At 48.0% G+C, this 22,630-nt stretch overlaps 1 protein-coding gene across 5 annotated transcripts; it reads right to left on the reverse strand.

The window, feature by feature from the left end:
• Positions 1 to 822: 822 nt before the first annotated feature.
• HOXB3 (homeobox B3) lies at positions 823 to 15,767 on the reverse strand. 5 transcript variants are annotated; one of them, XM_071577136.1, is made up of 6 exons: positions 15,727 to 15,767; positions 11,478 to 11,518; positions 10,318 to 10,380; positions 7,775 to 7,864; positions 4,240 to 4,793; positions 823 to 3,195 (listed from the first exon to the last, which is right to left on the reverse strand). In XM_071577136.1, exons 5-6 carry the CDS (start codon positions 4,673 to 4,675, stop codon positions 2,432 to 2,434), a joined length of 1,200 nt encoding a protein of 399 aa, XP_071433237.1. In that variant the 5' UTR covers positions 4,676 to 4,793; positions 7,775 to 7,864; positions 10,318 to 10,380; positions 11,478 to 11,518; positions 15,727 to 15,767; the 3' UTR covers positions 823 to 2,431. The 5 variants fall into 5 exon arrangements, with proteins under 5 accessions (XP_071433237.1, XP_071433233.1, XP_071433234.1 ...); XM_071577132.1 differs by having other exon boundaries at positions 823 to 3,198; XM_071577133.1 differs by lacking the exon at positions 7,775 to 7,864 and having other exon boundaries at positions 823 to 3,198.
• Positions 15,768 to 22,630: the final 6,863 nt, after the last annotated feature.

Below are 22,630 nucleotides of genomic sequence, written 5' to 3' on the forward strand. Positions count from 1 at the left end.
CTCATTTTTGGTGCCTTTTCCAGCCTTTTCACCCTTTTCTTCCTGCAGCAATCAAATCCCCCTCTGCTTTCCTCCAGAGGGGACCTTGCCCTCCTCCTCAGCCCCAGAAATGGAACATTTTGAGCCTGACAAGCATTTCACCCCTTTTCCAGGACCATAAAACTTTTATTGCTCCTCGCTGCTTTAATATAAGTTTTCTTAGGGCTTTAGAGCATAAAAGGCAAATTATTCACGGTATTACCCCATCTGCTTTCGCTGCTGGCAAAGGGTTGTTCTCCCTTTTGCTCTCACCGACTGTGTAACATTTGGCAGAGGCTTTTCCCCCTGTTTTAATAATAATTTTGGATGCGTGTGGGGTCTGTGGGGCACATGTGTGTGTGCACGTGTGTACACGTGTGTGCACATATCCTCCTATCTTAGCAACAATTAAATAATACATAAATAAATTATTTAATTTCACTTCAAGGTCCCGCATGGAAACACTGAGCTCTTTTTTTTTTATTTCTTTTTTTTTTTTTTTTTTTTTTGGAATTAGTCCTTTTCCTTTGTTTTCATTCGCAGCCCAATGGCAGCCCGGCCCCGGCTCCACGTGATGCCTCTTTGTGGCCGCGGGCGCGCAGGGGGCGCGGAGGGGGCGCGGAGGGGGCGGCGGGGCCGCTCCTGCCCCAAATTCCCAGGATTTCACCCCAAACGGGGATACCGAGCCGAATCCCCGTGTGTGTCCTCAATCCACCCCTTCCTCGCCTTCCCTTCGCTATTTTTCACACAAACAATCTGGTTTTTTTTGCTTTTAAATCCGACTGATAGGACAAGATAAAATTGATAACAGAAAGTTTATTCAAGAATTGTTCGACAGACAACCCTTAAGCAAGGAAATAAAATAACTACTGTAAGAACAAAGAAAGATCTCCAAAGAGGAGGGGTGAGGTGGGAGGGAGGGATTAGCTATAGTTCTTCTAATTCAGGACTATACAATTACAGTCTGGTTCTGCTCTCATGCCTCCAGTAGAACTAATTACATTATTCATAAGTACGAAGGTAACATAAAACTACTGGTCTTCCTAAATTACAATAACTAAAATAAGCTTGTTGTACAATGACAGGGAAACACAATGTCCTTTGTAACAAGTAAATACTAAAAAAGTACGATTTGATTCTTTTTTTTTTCCTCATATAAATACATAATATTGGGGATAAATAATACAAAAAAAGGAAAATATTTTAGACTGGCTATAACCAATAAATATATATGAATGTTCACCAGAACACACACCTATTGAAGGGCGTCTCGACTGAGTTGGACGAAACCCCTTCATAGTTGTTTTAATACCCATTATATGTAAACTCTAAGTGCAACAAAGATGTCCAGACAAGAAAGCATTAGCAAATACTAGTGATCCATTCACTTCTGCTTCGATTGGAGGACATTCCATTTGTTCAAATATACCCTGTTTTCACGTAAGGTCAAGAGAAGAGGAGGAAAGAAGAGTAGGACTTCTAAGTCTTAAGATTGCTTTTCTGTTCATGAACCCTAAGAAAAAGTACCCCCTAAACAAAAAAAACAACCCCGGTGCTGTTGAATGGAGACTTCACATCATCAGAGGCAAAGGTGGGAAAATATTCAGACCTGTCAACTCTTTCTTCCACTCTTTGGACTGCTGTTATTGTTGGGAGGAGGTTTAGGCATTTCAAAAACTTATTTCCTGAACCCTTTGTAATTCTTAGACCTCTTTTATTCCAACTTTTTTTTTTAGTATTATTATTTTTGAGAGGGGAAGCAGAGACTGGAGGGGAAGAGAGTGAATCCCACGCGTTGGCAGGTGTGTATATTTGCAGTTTATGTGGGGACCAGTGGGAAGTTACTCAGTGAAAAAAGGACTCCCTTCCTCTGAAGGCTGAAAAGGAAAGCACAGGTTGACCTTGAGAAGAAGTCAGAGAAGTGGGTAGTAGTTTTCTTGTGAATCTCTCTTGATTGCACACATGTACATGTGTGCATGTTTATGTAGTTGAAGAGACACAACTGTAAAGACTTGGCTGGTTGACTCTTGTCCTTTCCACTGTCCAGGAGTTATGGGTGACAATCTGTACTTGGTTAGGAAATTACGGATGTTGTTACTTAAAATCTGCTGGATTCCCACAAAACTACCCCAGACCCATTTCAGAAGCATTTGTGTTGAAACACAGGAGGTACATCTCTTCAGAGAAAGAGCTGCTTTAGGCAGTGAGCACCGAAATGGATGGAAATTGTGCCTAATAAACCCCAGAAATACCAACAGCCAGCACAACAACCTGGTGGAAATTGCCCTGTCAATGAAAGAAAGGAAACAGCTCAACACAAATGTTCCTGAAGCTGAGCCCTGCCCTCTTCCCCTCTCCCATGCCCCCTGGAGGGGTCCCATCTGCTTCACCTGAGCCTGGCCCTGGCTCCCTATCACAGGTGGGTGAGCTTGGGCGCCTCTTGGATTCTGCCCTGAGAAGAAGCGTGGTGCGTGGAAAGGTCTGTGTAGGTGGGGTGGGTCTCACACGGTCCGTGGTGCTGGCTCGGGGGCATCTGTGGAGGCCCATTGTAGTCCATGTTGGCAGCCTGGTGATGTGGCAGGTGATTGAGGCCATAAAGAGACGGGCCAGAGGTGGGCATAGAATCCACATAGTTACCTCCAACATAGACGGGGCTTCCCTGCATACTGGGAGTCCCGTAGGCCACCCCGTTCCCTTGTAAGACGTGGGGGTCGTACTCGGGGGCCGTGTTGGCATATTTCTGTTGGGAGGGGCAGCCTTTGATGGGGTTTTGGTAGTTACTTGACATGGCATAGGCATTCTGGTGGGGTTTATTGAAGGAAGGCGGCGAGGGGGCGTCATAGTTACTGCTCATGGTGTGCAAGGCGTTCATAAATCCAGCGGAGGATTGCATGGGCTGGGGAGGGCTGCCCGTGGGGGAAGGCCCTCCAGAGGAAGACCCCATGCCCTTGGACTTCTGATCTTTCTTATATTTCATCCTCCTGTTCTGGAACCAGATCTTGATCTGCCTCTCGCTGAGGTTCAGCAGGTTGGCCATCTCCACGCGCCGGGGCCGGCACAGGTAGCGGTTGAAGTGGAATTCCTTCTCCAGCTCCACCAGCTGAGCGCTGGTGTAGGCTGTGCGGGCTCTCTTAGAGGCCGAGGAGCCTGGAGGGCTTTTCTCGCCACTGCAGGTTTCTGCTGGCCACAAAATGAAATAAAAGATAATTACTTACATGCAGAAATTGAATGCATCGTTTCTTAATAAATCCTGGAACAGGCACAAGAGTTCGACCCCCTCCCTTTCCTCACCCCTTTGCATTAGCCTGCACTCCATAATCATGTCATTTATTAAGAGTTCTGTTCTCCAAAGCTGCCCCTGGTTTATGAAAATTTGATCATGTCATGTAGAAAAGGATTCCAGGGCCATTTATTTAGGAGTCGATTATTTCCAACAGATAATTTTGCGAAAATAATATTTGGCAGGGGGGACAGTCACTGCAAAGCCAATTAATGCTAACACGGGGCAGTGTTGGGAGGTGTTTTGTTTGCTGAGGTGTGAATGCACACACAGACACAGACACAGACACAGACACAGACACAGACACAGACACACACACATCTTGTGTGTCCTGCATTTGTGTAACACAAATATTTGCATATCCACTGTTAAACACCAAATCACATTCGTCCCTACCTTTTTATCAGACAAACATGGTATAGCAGATAAATTATATTCATGTGGGATGAACTGTGTGCCACAAAGTCTATATGAATGTATTTGGGAAAATGGTGATATGTTCAAAATTAATTTTTTTTGATCCTGTTAGTCTTGGGTGTGTCTTTGTGCAAGAAGATGCGTGTGTTTGTGCATGTGCTCTCTCTCTGCTCACATGCACCATGTTTGCTGCCATGTCTGCAGGGAGCTGGGAAGAGAACAAATACACTGTTTTAGCAGCACCAGGTTGAGCAGTTGGGTGCACATTTTCCTGTATCTGTGTCTACACAGTCAGACATCACCTGTGTACAACCACCTGGTTGTATTTCCCTGTGGTTATATTTAAAATAAACCAAGTGTGCACAGTCAGTGCTGCAGGATGGGCCAAGGCTGGCTCTTGCCCAGTGCCAGGATCCTCACTGCATCCTCTCCCTGTCTCTCTCCCTCCAAACAACACCACCCTGGCCAGTGGCTTCCCCACCTTATTGGGGAAAGGGACAGGTCACAAGAGCACGACAATGTACCTGTGCTGGGGGAGCTGTTTTTCTGCTTGGAGTTTTGCCTCGATTCCTTCATCCAGGGGAAAATCTGCTTGGTGAGACTGGCATTTGCACTGAGGTTGGCTTTGCTGGGGGCACTTTTGCTGCCCCCTGACTGGTTATTGCTGTTGCTACTGGTGCTGTTGGTGGAGGGGTTGGGGGGCGGCGAGACGGGGGGCGGCGGGTGGTGCTCCTGGGGCAAACTCGGCCTCATGCAGCTCCCGTTGAGGTCTTTACTTTTTGCGTGTGGGGTTGTGTTGCCAAGAGACTGGAGGGAGCAGGCAGACCTCTGGAAGTCGTTCTCCATGTGAGAGGCCGCCTGGAAGGGCTGCTGGGGACCCTCGTAGCCGAAGCCATTGGCGCTCCCGTAGGAGTAGCCCCCAAAGAGCGTGGAGCTGTCGTAGTACGTTGTCTTCTGCATCTCTGGGGCTCCCCAAAAGGATTTTTCCGGCTACCAGGGTCTTGACACCCCTATGGCAGAACATTGGCACCCCAAGGCCACGTGACAGGCCGTTTCCAGCTGTCTATTGGAAGCTGACCTGAAAGGTTAGGAGAAAACACACAATAATAGTACCCAGGCTATGAATCCATCTTGGGGCCTGAAAGGCCCATGACATGAATAGGGTCCCGCAGAACAGGAGGAACAGATGCTTGGAGCAGATTTTGTCCTGTGTGCAGCCTCCTTAGGCTCAACAAATGTTACAGTGCAAAAGTGTTGAGCTGATTTGGTGGGGATAGTTTTCCTGGTTGGTTTGGTTGCACCGTTTTGTCCCACCCAGGGTGTACAACATGCTGTATAACTACATGGGGTTTCATCTGTACACATCTGTTTACTCCTGTATTTGTCTGCATAAACACACACACACATGGAGACACACAGATTCCCAATTAAATGTGTGTGTGTTTATCCATGTAGATGTGCACACATTCACATCCATGTCCAGATAACACACTAATAACATAAGTATTAGGCTACAGGACAGATAATTGCAGGCCACAAGCATGAAAGGAATGAAAGTCTTGCTTTCCTACCCCTGACCTATTCAGATCAGTCATTCACACACATAACAACCAGCAAGGCATTACACCACCAGAAATTAAAAGTCTGATATGTTTTTATAAGGCCTCTGTCTGGTATATTTGTTTTTGAACTCCAAACAGCAAACAGTCAATATGTTTTATCCAGGTAACTGTCCTGGCACAGTTGGCTTCGTTTGCTGTTTACACAGGAACTCACAATGTCTTTGGAATTCAGTGCAAATATTTTCAGCAGATTGAAGCAGGGGCATGAATTCAAGAATGTGCTTCCTTTGGCCTGCTTGTGAGAGTGTCTCTCTCTCTCTCTCTCTCTGGTAGCACAGGTTGTATTTAGAAAACAAACCCCTTCACTGCCTGCATGGCTTTGTACTCATCAGTCCTGAATCTGGAACTACCATTGGCAGGATGATGATTCCAAAACCAGTTTAATTGCTGTTGTTATTTTTTTCCCTTGGAAAACAAACACATCACCAGGCCATTTGCTCTCAACTTTCTACCCCTTTGATTTTTCATCGTTCCTCCCTCCCTCAATCCAAGCTCAATAAGTCTGAAAACCCAGTCCAAAGCCTAAAATTACAAAATGAAACCTTCCTTTTTTCCTTCTCTCTCTGACCTTTTTAATGTTTCTTTATCTCTCTCTTTTCTCAAAGAATAAACTTTCTCTACCATAAAGACAGAGTAGAAATACCCTCAAAAATAATAAAACTATCTTGACCTGAAAATAATCTGATGAGTGAGGCTTAATCAAGCAGCACATGGATTTTAAAAAGGCAGAGACCTCTCTCTGCAGCCAAGAGTTTGCGAGGAGCCACTGTGCATTTTGTTTGGAAATTGATATCCACTGTATATTTAATTGTATCTCTTGTATATTTAATTTTATCTGGGCTCTTTCATTCTCGAAAATAAAATAGAATAAAATAAAATAAACTCTGTGGAGATCAAGTCTAATGTGATATTTCTGAGTACCGGGGTTTAACAGAAGCCACAGCTCGGCGATAAATAACATCTTTTTTTTCCCTTCCCCGTGTTCTTATGTCACATCATATGAAACCTCTGTTTACTTCTAACACAGCCTCAGACAACCTGTCTAGGAAGGGACTGCTTGGCTTTTTTACCCTGATTAAATCCTCTCTGCATTCCCAAATCTGTATTGTATCTTCCACGGAGATGTGTTATTGTCTACAGAGAGGATGATACCCTTGCTGGGAGTTACTCTCATTTGGTTTCCTCACCATGATAAATATGTCTTATTAAAAAGCAGATTCCACTGCCCGAGCCGAGGAGCTGTGAATTAATTAACAAACAGCAGCGCCTTTATTATGAATAGGTTTGCTGAAAATAACTACGAGGGCAGAGGTGGGAATTTCTCCAAGGCCTTCCTGTCTGGCAAAGGTTTCTTAAAAAAAAAAAAAAGTCAAAACAGCAAAACACACCCAAAACTGGACCGAGGCTCAGCTAAAGCAGCTAAAAATAACAGCGATGGTTGTTTTTTTTTAATGTCCATAAAATAAATTTACAGTCCCCCTCGCCCAAAATCTTGCTCGCTTGTGGCTTCCACGGATTTGCTTTGTACCTCATCTCTCAGCGCCTCACAAATGCCGCTCATTTATCTTCGCCCAGGACGGCCGCAATCCTAATTATTTACTCCAAGGAATTGCTTTAAAAAAAAAAAATCTCAGGCAGAATAATAAATATTCGATGATCTCCTGTTCCAATTAAAGCCGGGCAGGACCCGCGCCGGCTGTTTCACAACGCTCCAAGTTTCACTTTGCGAGCGGTAACATTTAACCACAAACTCTTTGCCTGCAACTTTTGAGGGCGAGGATTTAGAGACAATTTAAAAAAAAAAATAAAAAATAGAAATCGGGCGAAGGTGCGAGAGGGAAAGGGCTGCGGGGAGGAGGATGCTCGGGAAAAAAATCAGACGGTCGAGGGGAAAAGATAAAAGGAAGCCAAGGCAGAGGTATTCTGCTGTAAAGCCGTCCCCTCCATGTTGGAAATCCTAAATTCACAACCTGAGTGTGTTTCTGAAGAAGAGCAGCGTCTTTTCCCCTCCCCCGCCCCCTCCTAAGGTACATTTCCCAGAGCCAGAGAAGACAGGCATAGCCCCGCTTTTAATTTAAATTATTATTAATAATAAATATTCTAAACATGCCCTTAACAATAGGTCGGCTGCTCAGAAAGAGCTCAAATCCCAGCGACTGCCTCGCGCTGGATATGCCTGAAAAATAGAGAGACATTCCTAAAATTTCCCTCTTCCCTCCCCCACCAACGAGCTTCACCCCAACCAGAACTCCCCAGTTGTAAAGCAGGGGAGGGGGGGAAAGGGCCCTGGATGAGGGCTGCAAAAGAGGCTCTGCGTGGAAGGAAGCTTAAAGCTTGTGAACTCTTCTTGAACCGAGATTGGAGTCATATGGTCATAAATCATTGGGACATATACTCCGCCATTCACAAAGTGATAGCCTATTTGAGTCCGGCTTACCTTAGTCTCTGACGAGCAAAGCACAGGCAGACATAATATATTTTCACATCCAGCATCCACGCAATCAATAAGCAAGGAATGACCCCCTTCCTTTAAAAACGTTAAAGGAATATACGAGAGAGAGGAAAAAAATCCGGCATAGGCATGGATATATGTATAAAAAAAAAGCCAAAACAGAGGGGGAGGGGGCTCAGCCAGTGGAGCTTTCGGTTACGGCAGCTCAAATTGTCTCTCGGTCTCCGTTTGGGGGAAAAAAAAAAAAATCAAGATGCTTTCCAGCTTCCAAGATGTGCAGAAAAGCTGAGGGCTTTGAATGGACAAACCCTGAGGTTCTAGTTGCCCTATGGACTGGTACGCGCTGCTCACTGATAACAATGGCCTCTGCTTTACCACAGCAAAGGGGAAGAAGGGAAAGGAGAAGGGAAAAAAAAAAAGAAAGAAAGAAAAGCTGAACACAACACCCCCCCCACCCCCCTTTTAACTATGCAATGCTTGGCTGGGATTAAAATAATAACGAAAAGAATCCAGGCTACGGGGGAGTTGGGGGGTGGGCGAGGGGGGGGATAAAGCGGAGGGGATATTTAAAAATAAAGATTTGGTTTGGATTGCCGGGCAAAGCCAACGAGCCTCCCAAACAGCGTCACTAGTGAAAAATTATGCTAATTGCAGACGTGGTGGACAGAGGCCTAGGCAGAAAGATAGCAAAGCTGTCCTTTGATTCACGTGTTTAACAATTAGGTGTCAATTTATGCTAATAAACCGTTTCAACATAGTCATAGTCTCCCCCCTCCCCTTCGCGGCGGCGATCGCGGCTCTTTCACGAGCTGCTTCCCCCCCCCCGCCCCCCGCCCCCGCCCCGGCCCTTCGGCTGCGTTTGGCTCCTCGCAGCCCCCCCCAGGGCGAACCCCCCTTTTGTGGGGCCCGAGTGGGGGGATCGGGAGCCGCCGGCTCGGGGTTCGCAGGGCTGGAGGGAGGGCGGGAGTGGGAGCAACGCCTGGAGCTGCTGCAACTCCGCGTAACTTCGGCGTAAAGTTTGCGCGTCCCGATGTCTGGGGGCTCCTCTGGTCTCCGCCTGGGAGTGGGTGCGGGGCTTGGGGAATGGAGGAGGGGGGGGTGCAAACGGCCCTCTGGGGAGGCCAAGGCAGCGAGGTGTTGAACAATAAAGATGATTATTATTGCTATTATTAATAACGCCGTTATTGCCGTGCAAGGCGCTGCTGCTGTCGCCACGGGAGATTTACGCCTCTCCCCGCTCCCACACGGCAGCCGAGAGCAGAAACTCGCCAAGAAAGTCCGTGACGAGGAGGGGCTGGCGAGTGGGAGGAAGGCAGGGCGAGGAATTTAGGTGTCTGCACTTCTTTTTTTTTTAAAGTGCTACTTTTGTTTCGCATCGCAATTATCTTCCCTCCTTTAATTCTGGCGCTCACTCCTTTGCGTGAAGTGCTGACGGGGGGGAATTTACGTTTAGCAAAGCAAGAAAAAGAGGGACCACAAAGGCTCTTTGGACTTTGCTGGGAAGGTACGACCCGTCGAGGGGGTTCCATCGCCTATTTTTTTTTCCTTTTTGGGGGGTGTGTGCACCTTTAGGCTGATAACTCTGGAAAGAAAAAGAAGGATGTCCAAGTAAACATTTGACTTTTAAGAGGACTTGCTCTGGGTTGGACAGCCAAGGTTTTCTAGGTGATGGATAAAGTCTTATCCCAAGGATTACGGTGTTTCCAGCTATTGTTCTGGCTGCAGCGTTCAGATCCCAAATGGGAGGGCTTCGACCAAGGGGGCAACATTATTGCGATTTTATTATTTTTTTCCCCCCTCATCTGGCTTTTTATGAACTGCTCCAACATAAATCTTCTGCTACAAGACAAGTTCCTATTTTGGAACCCCGGCGTTGAAATCCCAGGGAAGGAAAGAGGAAAAACAGTAGTGGACTATTTAAAGACTTCTCTGTAGATGAAGTACTCTACAGATTTCTGAATATGGATCTCCACTGACTTATTTAGAGTACTTGGACAATCAGAAGTGCCTTGGACTCTGCAAGTAACTCCTCTGAAGTGCAAAATTTTGTTTTTACCTTAACCAGCTGAAAAAAATCCCTGTTAAGGAGGCTGTTGCACGTTTATATGTTGAGCTCCTGTAAGTAGTTATTTTAGGCTCCCAGTGTCTTGCCTTTTTTGCTTTGGTTGCAGCTTATTTTTCTTTAAAATGTAACTCCCTCGCACTCGTCACGAAATCAGCAGCAAATGTTGCAATCTGACTGGATTTCCCTTCAAAGGGAGTACAGGAAATATCTTCCATCTCAAACACTCCCTCGAAGTTACGGCCATAAATCACAAAGTTTAAAGACAAGCCAGTAGCAAAAGGAAAATACTCAGCTGAAATCCAGGGCAGCCTTTGCTTATTCTGGGGTTGGTGGAGGGGAGGGAAAAAAAAAAAAAGTCACGTTGTGGGACTTTTAGAGGAGGAATGGCTTCCGAGGCTGATGCGGAGGGAGATACGGAGACAGACACAGACAGGGACCAGGTAGGATATTCAGCAAAACTCACCAATTCTCGGATGTCTGGTCCAGCAAATTCGAGGCAGCGATGGACTTTGAGAAAGGAGGAGGACTGAGCAAGGGGGAAGGAGAAAAAAAAGTATGAAACTTCGGTCAGAAAAGCGTGGACAAGGGGACTCATCATCGAGAGAAACCTTTGGGTGGAAATGGGGAGAAGAGAGGCTCTAATGAACAAAAGCCCCAGCATTTCCTCTGAGATTATCTCCCACCCCAGTAAGCACCGCATTTCCAGGGGTTGCACCGCTCTCCATCCACTGATAACCCAACAGGCTCACCAGAGCCGGGGGCACCACGGTTATTTTTGGAGGCTTGGTGCAATCCCCCTTCTCTCCCGTGTTTCCTTCCACCTTCCCCCGGTGGAAACTCCCCTGGCGAGGGAAACGCTTCCCTCGTTCGCCTTAGGGATGGAAACACTTCGGCGTGACCTGCGGGCTGTTTGTCCACGGCCGGTGGAGAACTCTGAGTGCAATTTAAAAAACACGCGCATCGTGAAGGGTTTTGGTTAAATTCTGCTGCTCATTTCAGAGTTAAGCGCGTTTAAGAGATTAAATACATGCAGTTAATTAGTTCTAAGCTAACAACAATAAAACAGTAGGGGAAACATGAGGCCGTTTTCCGGAAAGGCAGAAAATCCTTAAGGATTCAGAATATGATTCTTTTTTTTTTTTTCGTGTTTCCACAACGTGCTCGGAGGATCTCCACGAAGGGGGGAGGACGGAGATGCTTTATAGTGTGCGAGGACACCAACCACACAGCAGTGATTTGGTATCAGAATTAACAGTTTCGAGCCGTAAACATTTTTAAAGCCACGCCGAGATTTATCACCGCAACTTTGGCGCGGAGGACTCGGAAAGGGAGAAAGAAAGGGAGAAAGAAAAAGCAATCTCATTTAAAAATATTTTCGTTTGGGGAAACATTCAGTCGCTTTAATAATCCTGTTTCCGTTCTGTATGTTGATGTTATTAATCTTAAATAAAAATGTTCCCCTCACACCCCTACTCTGCTTGTGACAACATCCCCGAGTCCATAAATCACCCGCGGATGCTTCGTGACCTTCTCTAGTCGGCGGCCTGTAGCTGTATTTTTTATTAGTATTATTATTACATGCGCGCACGCTTTAATACACAGCTTTGGCAATATTCCACTTACATCATCGCCTTCCCCGGTTAACTGGGGCTTTTCAGTTCCCTCTGCAGAGTACACACAGAGATTTGTAAAGAGAAAGGAAAAAAAATGGAGAAAAGAAAAACACCCTTTCTGCTCTGTGAGCTCAGCAAACGCAAACTGAGCCTGGGCAAGTTCCTCCCACGCCGGGCCCGGGGAGAAAGAGGAGAAGTGGGCAAGCCACGGGGAGGTGGAGAAAAGAAGGGGAAACGCGTTTATTTGGAGTGGATGCAAGAGGGAGGAGGGGAAAAGAGAAACAAACAAACAAACAGCAAAAAGGAGATGGAATAAATAACGGCTCCAGCAAGGGGGTGGTGGTGCTTGTTCTTCTTTGTTTTTAATTTATTCCCTCGCAGTACAGGCAGACGAGGGTTGGAGCGAGGTTTCCCCCACCCCCTCCCCGTGTTCTTTGTTTTGTTTTGATTTTTTTTCTGTATTAATTTTTCTCTCGGGGGCGGTGCCTGTCCCGCCCGGCCCCGCTTTGGGCTGAAGCCCCTCGGGACAGGGCGCAGCACCCACAGCCTCGTCCCACGGGGCCGTTCATCCTCCTCTGGCCCTTTTTTTTTGTCTAAAGAGAAGGAGTGGGGTTTTCCCAGTCCACAAACAGAGAGCACGAGGGAGGGGAGAGCTATGAGGACGAAGGGAGAGTTATGGAGGATCCAGGACCTCCTGAAACCCCAAACAGAAGCCAGCCAGGATAAGAAATCAAAATGAAACGAAGTGAGCAGTGGCTTTGCCTTGACAGATTAGACCTTTTTCTCCCCCTGACCTTTGCTTAGAAGAGCAATAACTCACCAGGTTAATGATCAATCAGCGGAAGCGCTTTGGAATTGTCTCAAAAAAAATAATTAAAATAAACCCAACCCCAAATAAAACCAACTGGGCAGACACGCACCCACAAACCTCCCGGGATGGGTCCCACCGCCCTCCCCAGCACCCCTGGCCCATGGGGCAGCCAAAAACCTCCTCTGGCCCCAGAGAGGGGTGAGGTGGGATGGAAGGGGGGCATTTGAGGAGAGGGGGCGGCGAGGAGACGGCAGATTGCGATATCAGCGTGCTACAAGGAGCTATTTTGGGAGCAGCTCCCGGAGAAGGGCTGGGAATCACCGTCCCCACTTTTCTTCTCCTCCCCCCACCCCCTTCCTTGTAAATGCCAAAATAATAGCTTGAATTATGCGCTCACGTGACAGGGACACGTCAACCTTTTGCCCATTTTATAGAGAATTGGTAAATGATCTGCTCCCCCCTCCAGTCCCACTAATTCCCCCATCAGCAAATTCCCAAAACTTCCCGGGTAGCCGGACAGGCGATTCCCCTCCTGCCGCAGCTGGGGCTGCCCTGGCCTTTGGGACGTTCTGGGTTGTTTTATCCTCTCTTATTATTCTTTTTTCTTTTAGTTTCCTTTTTTATCCTTTAACCTGAAGGCGAAGGAAGCGAACAGACACTAACGAGGAAAGCAACGCAGCAACCACCGCTCCCAAAGCCTCAGCGTTCAGCCAAACGGCAAAGACGACGGACACCGAGGGGGAAATAGGGTGCTTGGGGAACAGGGGAAGGGGAGAGGGGCTTCTCTGCCTCCCTGGAGATCCTGGGGGTGGGCTCCAAGCCCCCCAGAGTCGCGCCCGGGCTGCCACCGCTGGCTCCGGCACTGAGGAGGCGGTTCCTGCGCTCACGGGCAAACTCCCCGTTTCTTCCCATTTTAACGCCCACCCTCCTCCTCCTCCTCAAAAAGAAAAAAAAATTAAAAGGAAAAGAGAGAGAGAGAGAAGGAGGGAGAATGTGGGGTTTCAAAGCTTTTCTCCCACTGCAATTCCTTCGCCTCGTGAGAGGACCAAGCACCCACTCCATGGCCGTTTCTGTGAGAAAAGGAAGGAATTCGGTTATTTTTTGCAGTGATACTCGCCTGAATCCGGGACCTGGTTGGCGCTGGAGAACGAGCTGGGCATGGGGGAGGAGGGACCTCGCAGAAGAAATGAGTTCCATTTTACCTGCTTCCTTCTGATAATTCATAAAGACTAACAGTTTCGGAGGAGAAAGTCTCGGGAGAGGGAGCAAGAAGTGTCAAGAAATGCTATTTCTCTGTTTGGGGATGTTTACACTGAGTATTTATCGCCTGTAGAGACCTGTGTGGATACCACTGAGCGCTGCACCTTCCCTGCACCTCTGCAAACACCCCCCAAACACCCACGCGAGGCGCTGCCCTTGGCTAAAATCCTCTCTTACTCTCAGGGTATTTGCTGGGGCACCCTCATCACCATATCAAAGGGTTCCCATCCAGCCCGAGCTCTTAGTTAATTTTTAATTAGGCGGGAAAGGTTTGGGAACGGCAGCGTTCAACGCAGCAGAGGACACGTAGATGGAAGCGGGGAGGGTTAAATGCTATTTCTATTTTTAATGCAAGTGGGGCGGCGCTGGCCGTGTTGGGACACACTTCTCTGAGACACGCGTGGTTTTGGCAAAAATATCCCAGAAATGTGGCCACCGAACCTCTGAGTAAAGGGATAATCTACCCAGGGGAATAACCCGAAGAAACCCATCTAGTTGGTGCTCAATCCCCTCCTAAGAAAGTCTCATGGAGGAGCTGAGCTTTCAGATCGCCACCTCCATCCCAGGAATCAGATCCCCCCACGCTGGAAATAAAAGTCGTTTTTTAGGGAGAGTGGGAGAAACGAAAACTACGAGGATGGGAAAACACACACTCTGCCCTTAAATTCTCCAGTCCCGAAAGAGCCCAAGTGGGAGCACCGCTGCCATATAGATCTATACGGTTAAACATCAGAAAGTGTCCATTAATATCAATTTACTTCAATGAAAACTTTGGTTCTTCATGAAGTTGATGATTTATGATAAAATCAATTAAATTATGGCCACTTAGGGCCTGCGGTTTCTTCTCAGATTTCATTCGCCAACAGATCAAGCGCTTGGTAAAAAAAAAAAAAATTCAAGTTTAGCTGGAGGCGAGTAAAGATAATTCTAAAGCCGAGGAAATGTAATGCAAAGCAATTTTCAGAAGAAAAATTTTAAAAATAATAGAAAGGAAAGAAAAGCAAAAGAGACGCTTGTTGTATCCGAGCTCCTGCTCGCTGCCAATATACCACTTCGCCTCGGGAAATATTAGACACTGAGTCAAAACTTTTCCAGTTTCACAATGTATGAGGACATTTTTAGCTCTGGCAGCTTGTCCCGGGAACTGAGTTATTATCTCGCTCTAAAGGGAAAGGAGCCAAAGGAGAACAGAGAGCACAAATGTAAATACGTTTCGAAAAAACTTTCCCGGTTTAATTCGATTTCTCGGAGGTTCTTTTTCGCCGTACAAAAGATTTTCCCGTCTTGCTTTTAAAATATACTTGGGGCCTTCACGATGGAGGGGGGAACAGGGGTTCATTTTTTTTGTTTTGGAGGCAGAAATTATGAGAACAAGTCCACAGAATATAACGATCCTCTATTCCCACGCGAAATCACGCCCTCCCTTTTCATCCTTGAAACGGTATTTGAGCGAAATGACCCATTTTCGAGGACATCCCCTCATCCAAAACAAACATTGAACCTCTTTCCAAGCCTGATATTTTCAGGCTGGGGCTTCCCCAACAGCCGTCGCATTTATGCTGAATTTTGAAGCGTCTCAATCTTACCCATTTCGGTCAAATGCACTTTCTGGCTAAAAGGAAAAGTAACTCAAACTAACCAGATGTTTGTTAGTCACATCTGGCCACTACACCCAAACCTGGGGAGGGAAAACCCTTTATAGACATACACAGAGCTTGGGAAACCTCTCCCTCTCTCTCTTTTTTGGAAGCCCTTGTAATTAGGGTCTGCTTCAAGTAAACAAAAAACTTTGTAGGGCCATAAATCACCATCACAAACATTCTTCAGTTTAACACCCCGCTTTTCCAATGGGCTTTTGTAGTTTCTTTTTCAAACGAGACAGAGGTGCTAAACCTTTAACAAATGTGTCCCGGACAAACTTTGCGGGGAAACGCGCACTTGGAAAGAAGCTTTTTTTGCTGCCGGTCTCGGTTATGGACCCAGCGCGATAATTTTTGCTCATCTTCAGCTTCCCCGAGGCATCACTCTTAATTTGCTACCAGGAGAAAGTCAGCTCCAGCTCACGGTGGCCGCTGAAGGCTGTCAAAGCTTTCGGAGCAATTAATTACATCTCACAGCCTCGGAGCTGCGAAGGTAGGAAAGGCAGAGCTGCAGCATTCTTTTATTTATTTATTTTTTAACTTCTTACCTGTGAGACTGTCCGACCCAGGACTTCAAGAAGAAGGAGCGAAGCCGGATCGGGGTGGTGCGAGTTCACAACTGGAGCAGGCAAATTAAGGAGAAGAAACTACTTTATTGCACCTCGGTGGATCTTGCCGACGGCTTTCTCGGACGCTTTGGATTTTTTTTTTCCCCCAAAGATGCTTCGATTTCACTTTTTTTTTTTTTTTTTACTCGTTCGATTCAAACGGAACTGACTTGACGTGGAGAAAAAAAAAAAGTTTTTCCAAAAGAGCTTAAAGTATGGCAAGGATGCGGACCCCTTTGCACCGAGCCGAGGGGGATGAGGTGGGGGTGTCGAGGGGAAAAAAAAAAGCCCCCAAAAAACCTCCCCCACTCCCGAATCCTCGGTATCTATCTGGAAAGCTGTTTCTCTTTATAAAGACTTAAAATGTTGCAAGAGGGTTATAATACTGAGTGACAAGGGGTGCTGGAGAGAAGGGAACCAAATGGATTCTGGTTTTTAGAGCCAGTAGGAATTGGCCAGCCTTCAATGTCAGGATTCAAAATTGATTCCATATGTCTCGTCCGGGGAAAGGCGAAAAAACGAAGGAAAGAAAGAAAGAAGGGAAGAAAGAGAGAGAAAGGGGGGCAATAAAAGTTATGCAAAGCCCACCCGGTTCCTTCCTTTCTTTCACCCCCCATCCTTCCCAGTAGCCCCCGGTGAATGCCCTACCATTAAATCTTGCCCTTTTTTCAAGGAATCTTTTGGACTGTGGCGTTTGAAGCCCAGAGAGGGAGAGGTACCAGTAGCAACAAACCAGATCCTGGAGGTTATTTTTAGACTCGGCTTTGCTGGAGCTGACCCCAGCGCGGGGAGAGGAAATGTGGGGCTGGGTGCTGGTGAGGGAGCCAAGCTGGATAGCGCGGCGTCGGCTCCCCAAAACGCAGAGGGAAGGGGGGAGAAACCCTCCCCATGGATAAAAAACCCCAAACCCACCCCGAGCTGGACAGATGCGGGGCCCGGAACGCCGCACCCCGAGGCAGGTGATGGGCTCGCAGGCTTCGGCTCGCAGCGGTGCCCCCGGGGTGCTGGCAAAGGGGCTCGGGGGGCCGATCGGTCCCTCTCCCCCCATCCCGGATTGCCAGTCCCGATTGATTTCAGCGGGACATGCTCGGGGAGAATTTGACCCGAAGTTTTTCAGGCTTCTCCCCTGACCTCCAGATACCGCTGCCAATAAAGAGCTGATACATTTCGCATTGAGCCGGACATCAAAAGGAGACGAAAGAGCAACGAGTGGGGATTTCTCCTTAACCCCTCCCCTCATATCTACGCTAAAAAACAAAGGGAAAAAAAAAGGAGTCAAATCTCCACCATCGCCTCTGATTTATAGCCCTCCTTTTCAACTCGGGATGGTTACGCACAGGGAAGTGTTGAAATGTGGTTGTTGCCTTTTATTTCTTTCGTGTCCCTCTCCTCTACTCCTCCCTACACACACAAAAAGAAAAAACCGCGCCAAACCAAAAAAAACTTCAAAGCAAACCATCCCAGCTTCCAAACTTTCTCCTATTTAACTGTAAAACCACCGAGCTCTTCCCTTTTGTCTCGCCTGCCTGTGAGTTGTGTCCGCCTCATTTTTTAAATATGAAAATGAAGCGGCATCCTTGGCGTCGGCTCCGGGCCCTCCCCAACGGCTGCTCGGCCTGCAGCGGGTGGGACTGGGCTGATGCCGGGTCTGTTCTGCCCTGAACAGCTTCACTTGAGCTCGGGGGCGATGCTGGGGCTGGGCAGGACAAACGCTGCCTCAAACTTATTTCCAGGGGAATAAAAAATGGGTGGTGGTGGTGAAACAGCTTCTGGCGCGTCCTGCCCGCCCTGCTCCTCTCCTCTCCTCGCCTAAGCCACAGGTTTCCCCGTTATCCTCCTCTCTTGCTCCTCTCCCTGCTCTCCACGCCTTGCAGCTCTCACCCCGCGCGATGCTTTGATCTTAAATAACTCTCTCTTACCGCCTGCAATAAATTATGAATTAAGGTGCTGTTGATTCATATTTACAGCGTTAATAGCTTCCTCTTTGGGAAAAGATAGGGCACGTCTGGCCGAGAGGGGAAAGGGAGGGAGATTTCTTGGGGTATGCCAAGGGATAAACACGGATTCGCAGCGCTGATGGACCAGGACCTTCTGACGAGATGACAAGCAAGGAGAAGGGCTTATTGCACAGAAATCAATGAAATACCACTCGCTCAAGCCACTTGAAATAGCCAATTATCCCCTCCCGCCTCTCGAACAGTATTTCTGCCATTTGTGGCTATAAGGCACAGTAGCTGGTTCTAGAAAAACCCGTTTGCAACGAGTTAATAAAGAAAGTCAGCTTTAAAGGGTAAGGAACTCTTAGCTCGTTGTTTTTAGGGGGTCTGGAGAAGAAACGAAGCTGCTGCGCTGGGAGGGGCGGTGCGGGGCTGCGCGGGAGATGCGCGGGAGATGCGCGGGGCAGGAGCTTCTGCTCCGGACTTCTCTTCCCACCTCTGACCCAAACCAAGTTCTTTCCCTCGGGTCACCGGAACCCCAGAGGGTAGAAATTTGAGGTTTTGGGGAGGATGGAGCTGAAGGGAGGTGGGGAGGCAGAGCCCTGAGGAACTGAGGGAGAGAGGAGATGCTCTGGGGGTGACGATGCTCTCCCTGCCCGGGTCCTGCTTGGAGGGATGTTTTACACCATCCAAGCCCCTTTCTGCCCTGATCCCCAGGCACGGGGCAGGACGGGGAGAGCTCTGCCTTCTACCACCCGGCCCAGCGCCCAGCCTGGGTCTGGAGTCCCCTCCCGGGTCTGAGTTCTATCCAAGACTGGAGACTCTTCTCTCGAGTTTTGGGGTCCCGTCTCTTATGGCATGCCCTCCTGGGTCCGGGTCTCCTAATGGATGTGTGAAGCTATTATCCAGGACCTGAGCTTCTATTCTGGCTCTGAGTCACTTAATCGGAGTCTAAGATTTGTATCCAGGGTCATGTTTGGGGGCCGGAGCCTCCCCCCGGGTCCGGGATCCCTCCGGCAGCGCTCCGGGGTCGGGGCAGTGTCCCCAGCACGAAGGCTCGGCCAGAGCGACCCGGCAGCCCTTGGCCACCCCATCTCCTCCTGACATCTGATTATTAAAGACGACACTCGCACAAAGGCGTCTGGATCGGAGATAAATAAAGCCCCGGTATTGATTTAAAGGGGGCTGCCGCCCAGGGAGGGGGTTGTGGGGTGGATCCCCCGCACCGAGCCCGCAGCTGCCCCCCAGCAAGGGCCAATTTCTCACGCTCAACATTCCAAACCGGCAGGGAAAATTATAAATAATTTTTAAATGCAACAAAATAAAATAAAATGCAACCATAAAGGGGGGGTGGGAGGAGAGGGAGGGGCTCTGCATCTATTCGAAGTAGACAACTTAAATTAATACGGGGCTTGACAGAGAATGATGCTGTATTTCTGGCTCAGTCACCGTCCCTGGATCTCCCTTAATATTTAATGAAAGTCGCTGAGTTCCTCTAATTTTGCTACATAAAGGTTTACACTAGCAGACAGTTAAATATCCCCGCTCGGGCGGTGTGAGACTTGGCTGGCGAGCAGAGGGGAGGAAAGGGAAGGGAAGGGGGGATAAGCGGTGAATTCTCACCCGAGAATCCGGTGCGAACATTTAATCTTTGCTCCTGTTGTCAGTTTTATTGACTTCTCGCATGTTGGGGCTTGTAAAATATTTAAAAACGCGATCTCCCACTTCCTCCTTCCCTTTCAACACTCCCGGTTAGAACCAATTTGGTCCAGTTCGAAGACGGGAGGGGAAGGCAGTGGCTGCCTCCTGACCTCCCATTTTGCGCGGAGGATGCGCTCCCCGCGCTGACAGCAGAGCAGGTAGCGGTGCCCCCCGTCTGGGATACAAATCTCATCCCCAAAGCTTCAGCCTCCCTACTCCACCTCAGTGGCTGGACAGAGATTTCCCTGTTACAGCTCAGCGATATTTTACATAAGGTAACAGCTGCCGGCCAGGTTTTGCTACTATTTAAACCTACTTTCAGTGCTATTTCTTCTCGGAGTTCTGTTTTTCCCGAGGTGAATAAAGGCCCGGGCTCCTAAATAGAAAGATGTTCTTTAGAGCACCTTCTCCAGCTTTCACCATGAGCATCATCCTCTACCTCTTCATCCACCACCATCCCATCCTTAGCGAGAACCCGGCGCTAAAAAGCCACACAAAGTCATTCTCCTGCCAGAAAAGCTGAAGGAATTACCCGCAATGAGTTCATTCCCCTTTCTGTTGTTGTCAGTGGTTATTGGGACAACCCGCCTGTGTTGGGGTCACTCGGCAGCGCCCCAGTTCCCGCAGATCCCCATTGTTCTGGTTTTGATGGGCAAACTTCGCTTCCTGCCTGCGACCAGACCCCTGACTCTCTGAGGCAGAGCTACCTTGCTGCCCTCCTGCTCCAATCTCTATTTTATTCTTTCTTTTCTTTCTTTTTTTTTGTTTCATTTTAAGTCCGAATTCTCGTTTAAAATGGGGCATGTCCAGAAATAGCCTCGCTTTGCCAAAGCAACCTGTGCCTGTCCTCCAGCGAGGAGCGTTCCGGGGGCTGCGAGAGGGAACTGGGAAGAAAATGAGTTGTCGTTGATAAAGGGATGTTGCAACGCAGGACTCCGAGCTGTAATTTTTGCTTTAAGGTCGTGCTCTTTTCCTAGGTTTATATGCCAATGAGGCGTTCCCGGTTTACCAAATTTATACAAATCTCTCCTTAATTGGTAATCACAGATGCTGTAATTTAAGACCCCCAGCTACAGAGCTTTCATATTAGCTGCTGATCTATTACTGTAAATCGCCTGAAATAATCAACTCCAGGGAGTGGGGTAGAGAGAGATCCTCGCTCTAAAATATCATCGCTTGCACATCATTTTCACTCGAGAAATGATTTATCTTGGACACCACTATAAACAACACAACTCTCTCACAAACACACACACAATGGCAGCCGCACCGCTGCTGACATGTTTATTGTAATAAATCAAGAAAGGGGGAAGAAAAAAAAAAGGTTGCGAGGAGAGAGAGAGAGAGGGAGAGGGAGAGAGAGGAATATTCCTAAAAATATCAATGAAATGCCTCGATGGGTATAAACACACATAGCACCATGTGAAGAGAAATGGGAGGAAATGAAGACGGCTATTTGTCACATTTTACGACAATAACATTAATAACAAACAATAAATTTACATGGACATATAGACACGCTAGGAATTGGGAAGCCCCTGCTACTTACAATAATCCAGCCCTCGGCGTGGCTTCGTGGTTCCTGAGAATTGTTTTATTGCAGACTCCTCTCCCTCTCTCCTCCTCTCCCCCTCTTTCTCTCTCTCCCTCTCGCTCTTTCTCTCCCTTTTTTTCCCCCTCAGCTATAGGCTTGTTTTTTAAAGGACAGTTGAATTTCACGTCAGACACAAGGAGACCATGTCTGCGATTTTCCTGACGAATACATATCTATTCTGCAACCTCTGCATTAATTATTTAATGAATCACGTGATGGGGAAGGGGGAAGGGGGTCTCTCAGTTTCATACTCAAAGGACCACTGTGACCTTCCACCGGAACAGTATTTTTTTAAAGAAGTTTCGAACTGAACGAAGCTTTTCTCGATGGACAGAGACCCCCCTCCCTGGGCCGGGTTGCAGGGCCGTGCCAGCGTGGGGTGAGGGTGAGCAGGGTGAGGGGCACCCACTCCTCTACTGAAGAGCACGATTTTAGGTTTATTTCCCCACCCTGCCTTGAGTTAAGAGCACTTAAACCTTTCTCTAAACCTTTCCTGGAAGTTGGCTTTGTTGGATTTAGCTCAGCTAAACCTCATAATGCTTTTTCCTTATTTTAAGGGTTTTTTTTCTCTCCACACTGAGATTTTTATCACAATCTTGTACTGAAAAGCACAACAGTTATAGAGTCTAGACCAGCTAAGAATCTCTACACTCTTGGTTTTAAAGAGCTCAGCCCTCCCTTCGTTTCACTTCCAGGCCTTTTCTCCCCACTGCTGTTATTGTTTGGCCAGACTATTGCATTAGAAAAAAAAAAAAAAGAGAGAGAAATCAAATTTTGACTCTGAGGAAAGCTGCCAAGTACAAGGATCTCGGGAAAGAAAAAAAGAAAAAAAAAGAGAACAACAAAGGGAGCCGCTGGGAAAGGCCGCGGAGCAGACGCGGAGCAGGGAGCCGGGCACGCTGCCCTGGCACAGCGCTGCCCTGGCACGGCGCTGCCCTGGCACAGCGCTGCCGGCTCCCCACGCCCACGGGGGGAAGGTGCCACCCGAGAAAAGGCGACAAGCAGAGCCTGAAAGCATCAGGACCATGACCCGGCGCTCCCGGGTCGCCCAGAGCCGATGGGGGACTGGCACACCCCAGGGCACAGCATCTCCCACCTCCTCCAAAAACCCCAAGATCCCTTCACCCCCACCGGGGTGGCTGCACCGGGGGCAGAAATTCCTCCTTCAGAGGATAAAACCTGGAGGGAGCTTGTATTGAACGTAAAAATGAATAAAAATACCAAAAAAGGGAGGGGGGTCCCCCTTAAACAACCGAGGGGGCTGGACGGGGTGGGCTGAGCCCTCCCTGGCCAGGAAGGAGCGAGTGGGGAAGCGCTTCGTTTTCAAAAGCCCTCGATTATTTCTGAATCGATTTTATCGAGTGCATGCAGTGGTCGGAAGAAAGACGTTTGGTCAAGGTGTGGGAGGAAGCGAGGGGGAAAAAATACGATTAAAAGGGGTTCCCGTTGCTTGGGGGGGTTCCACGAGGGAGGAAACTTTGGGGGGGCCTTTTATGAGAACTTCATGTCAATTCAGAAGCCACAACTTTCACTTCATAAAACCACTTCTTTTTTTTTTTTCCTCTTTTTTTTCTGTCATATAAAGCGTATCTCTATGAGTGGAGCCGGGTAA

Source organism: Pithys albifrons, chromosome 25 (genome assembly GCF_047495875.1).
Source record: "Pithys albifrons albifrons isolate INPA30051 chromosome 25, PitAlb_v1, whole genome shotgun sequence".
NCBI lineage: Eukaryota > Metazoa > Chordata > Aves > Passeriformes > Thamnophilidae > Pithys > Pithys albifrons.

Excerpts from the sequence above, each read along its gene's own strand:
- HOXB3 (XM_071577133.1), bottom strand. The coding sequence starts at position 4,675 with ATGCAGAAGACAACGTACTACGACAGCTCCACGCTCTTTGGGGGCTAC. Across the intron at positions 3,199-4,239 it reads AAACAGCTCCCCCAGCACAG|CAGAAACCTGCAGTGGCGAG; the intron begins GTACATTGTCGT and ends TTTTGTGGCCAG.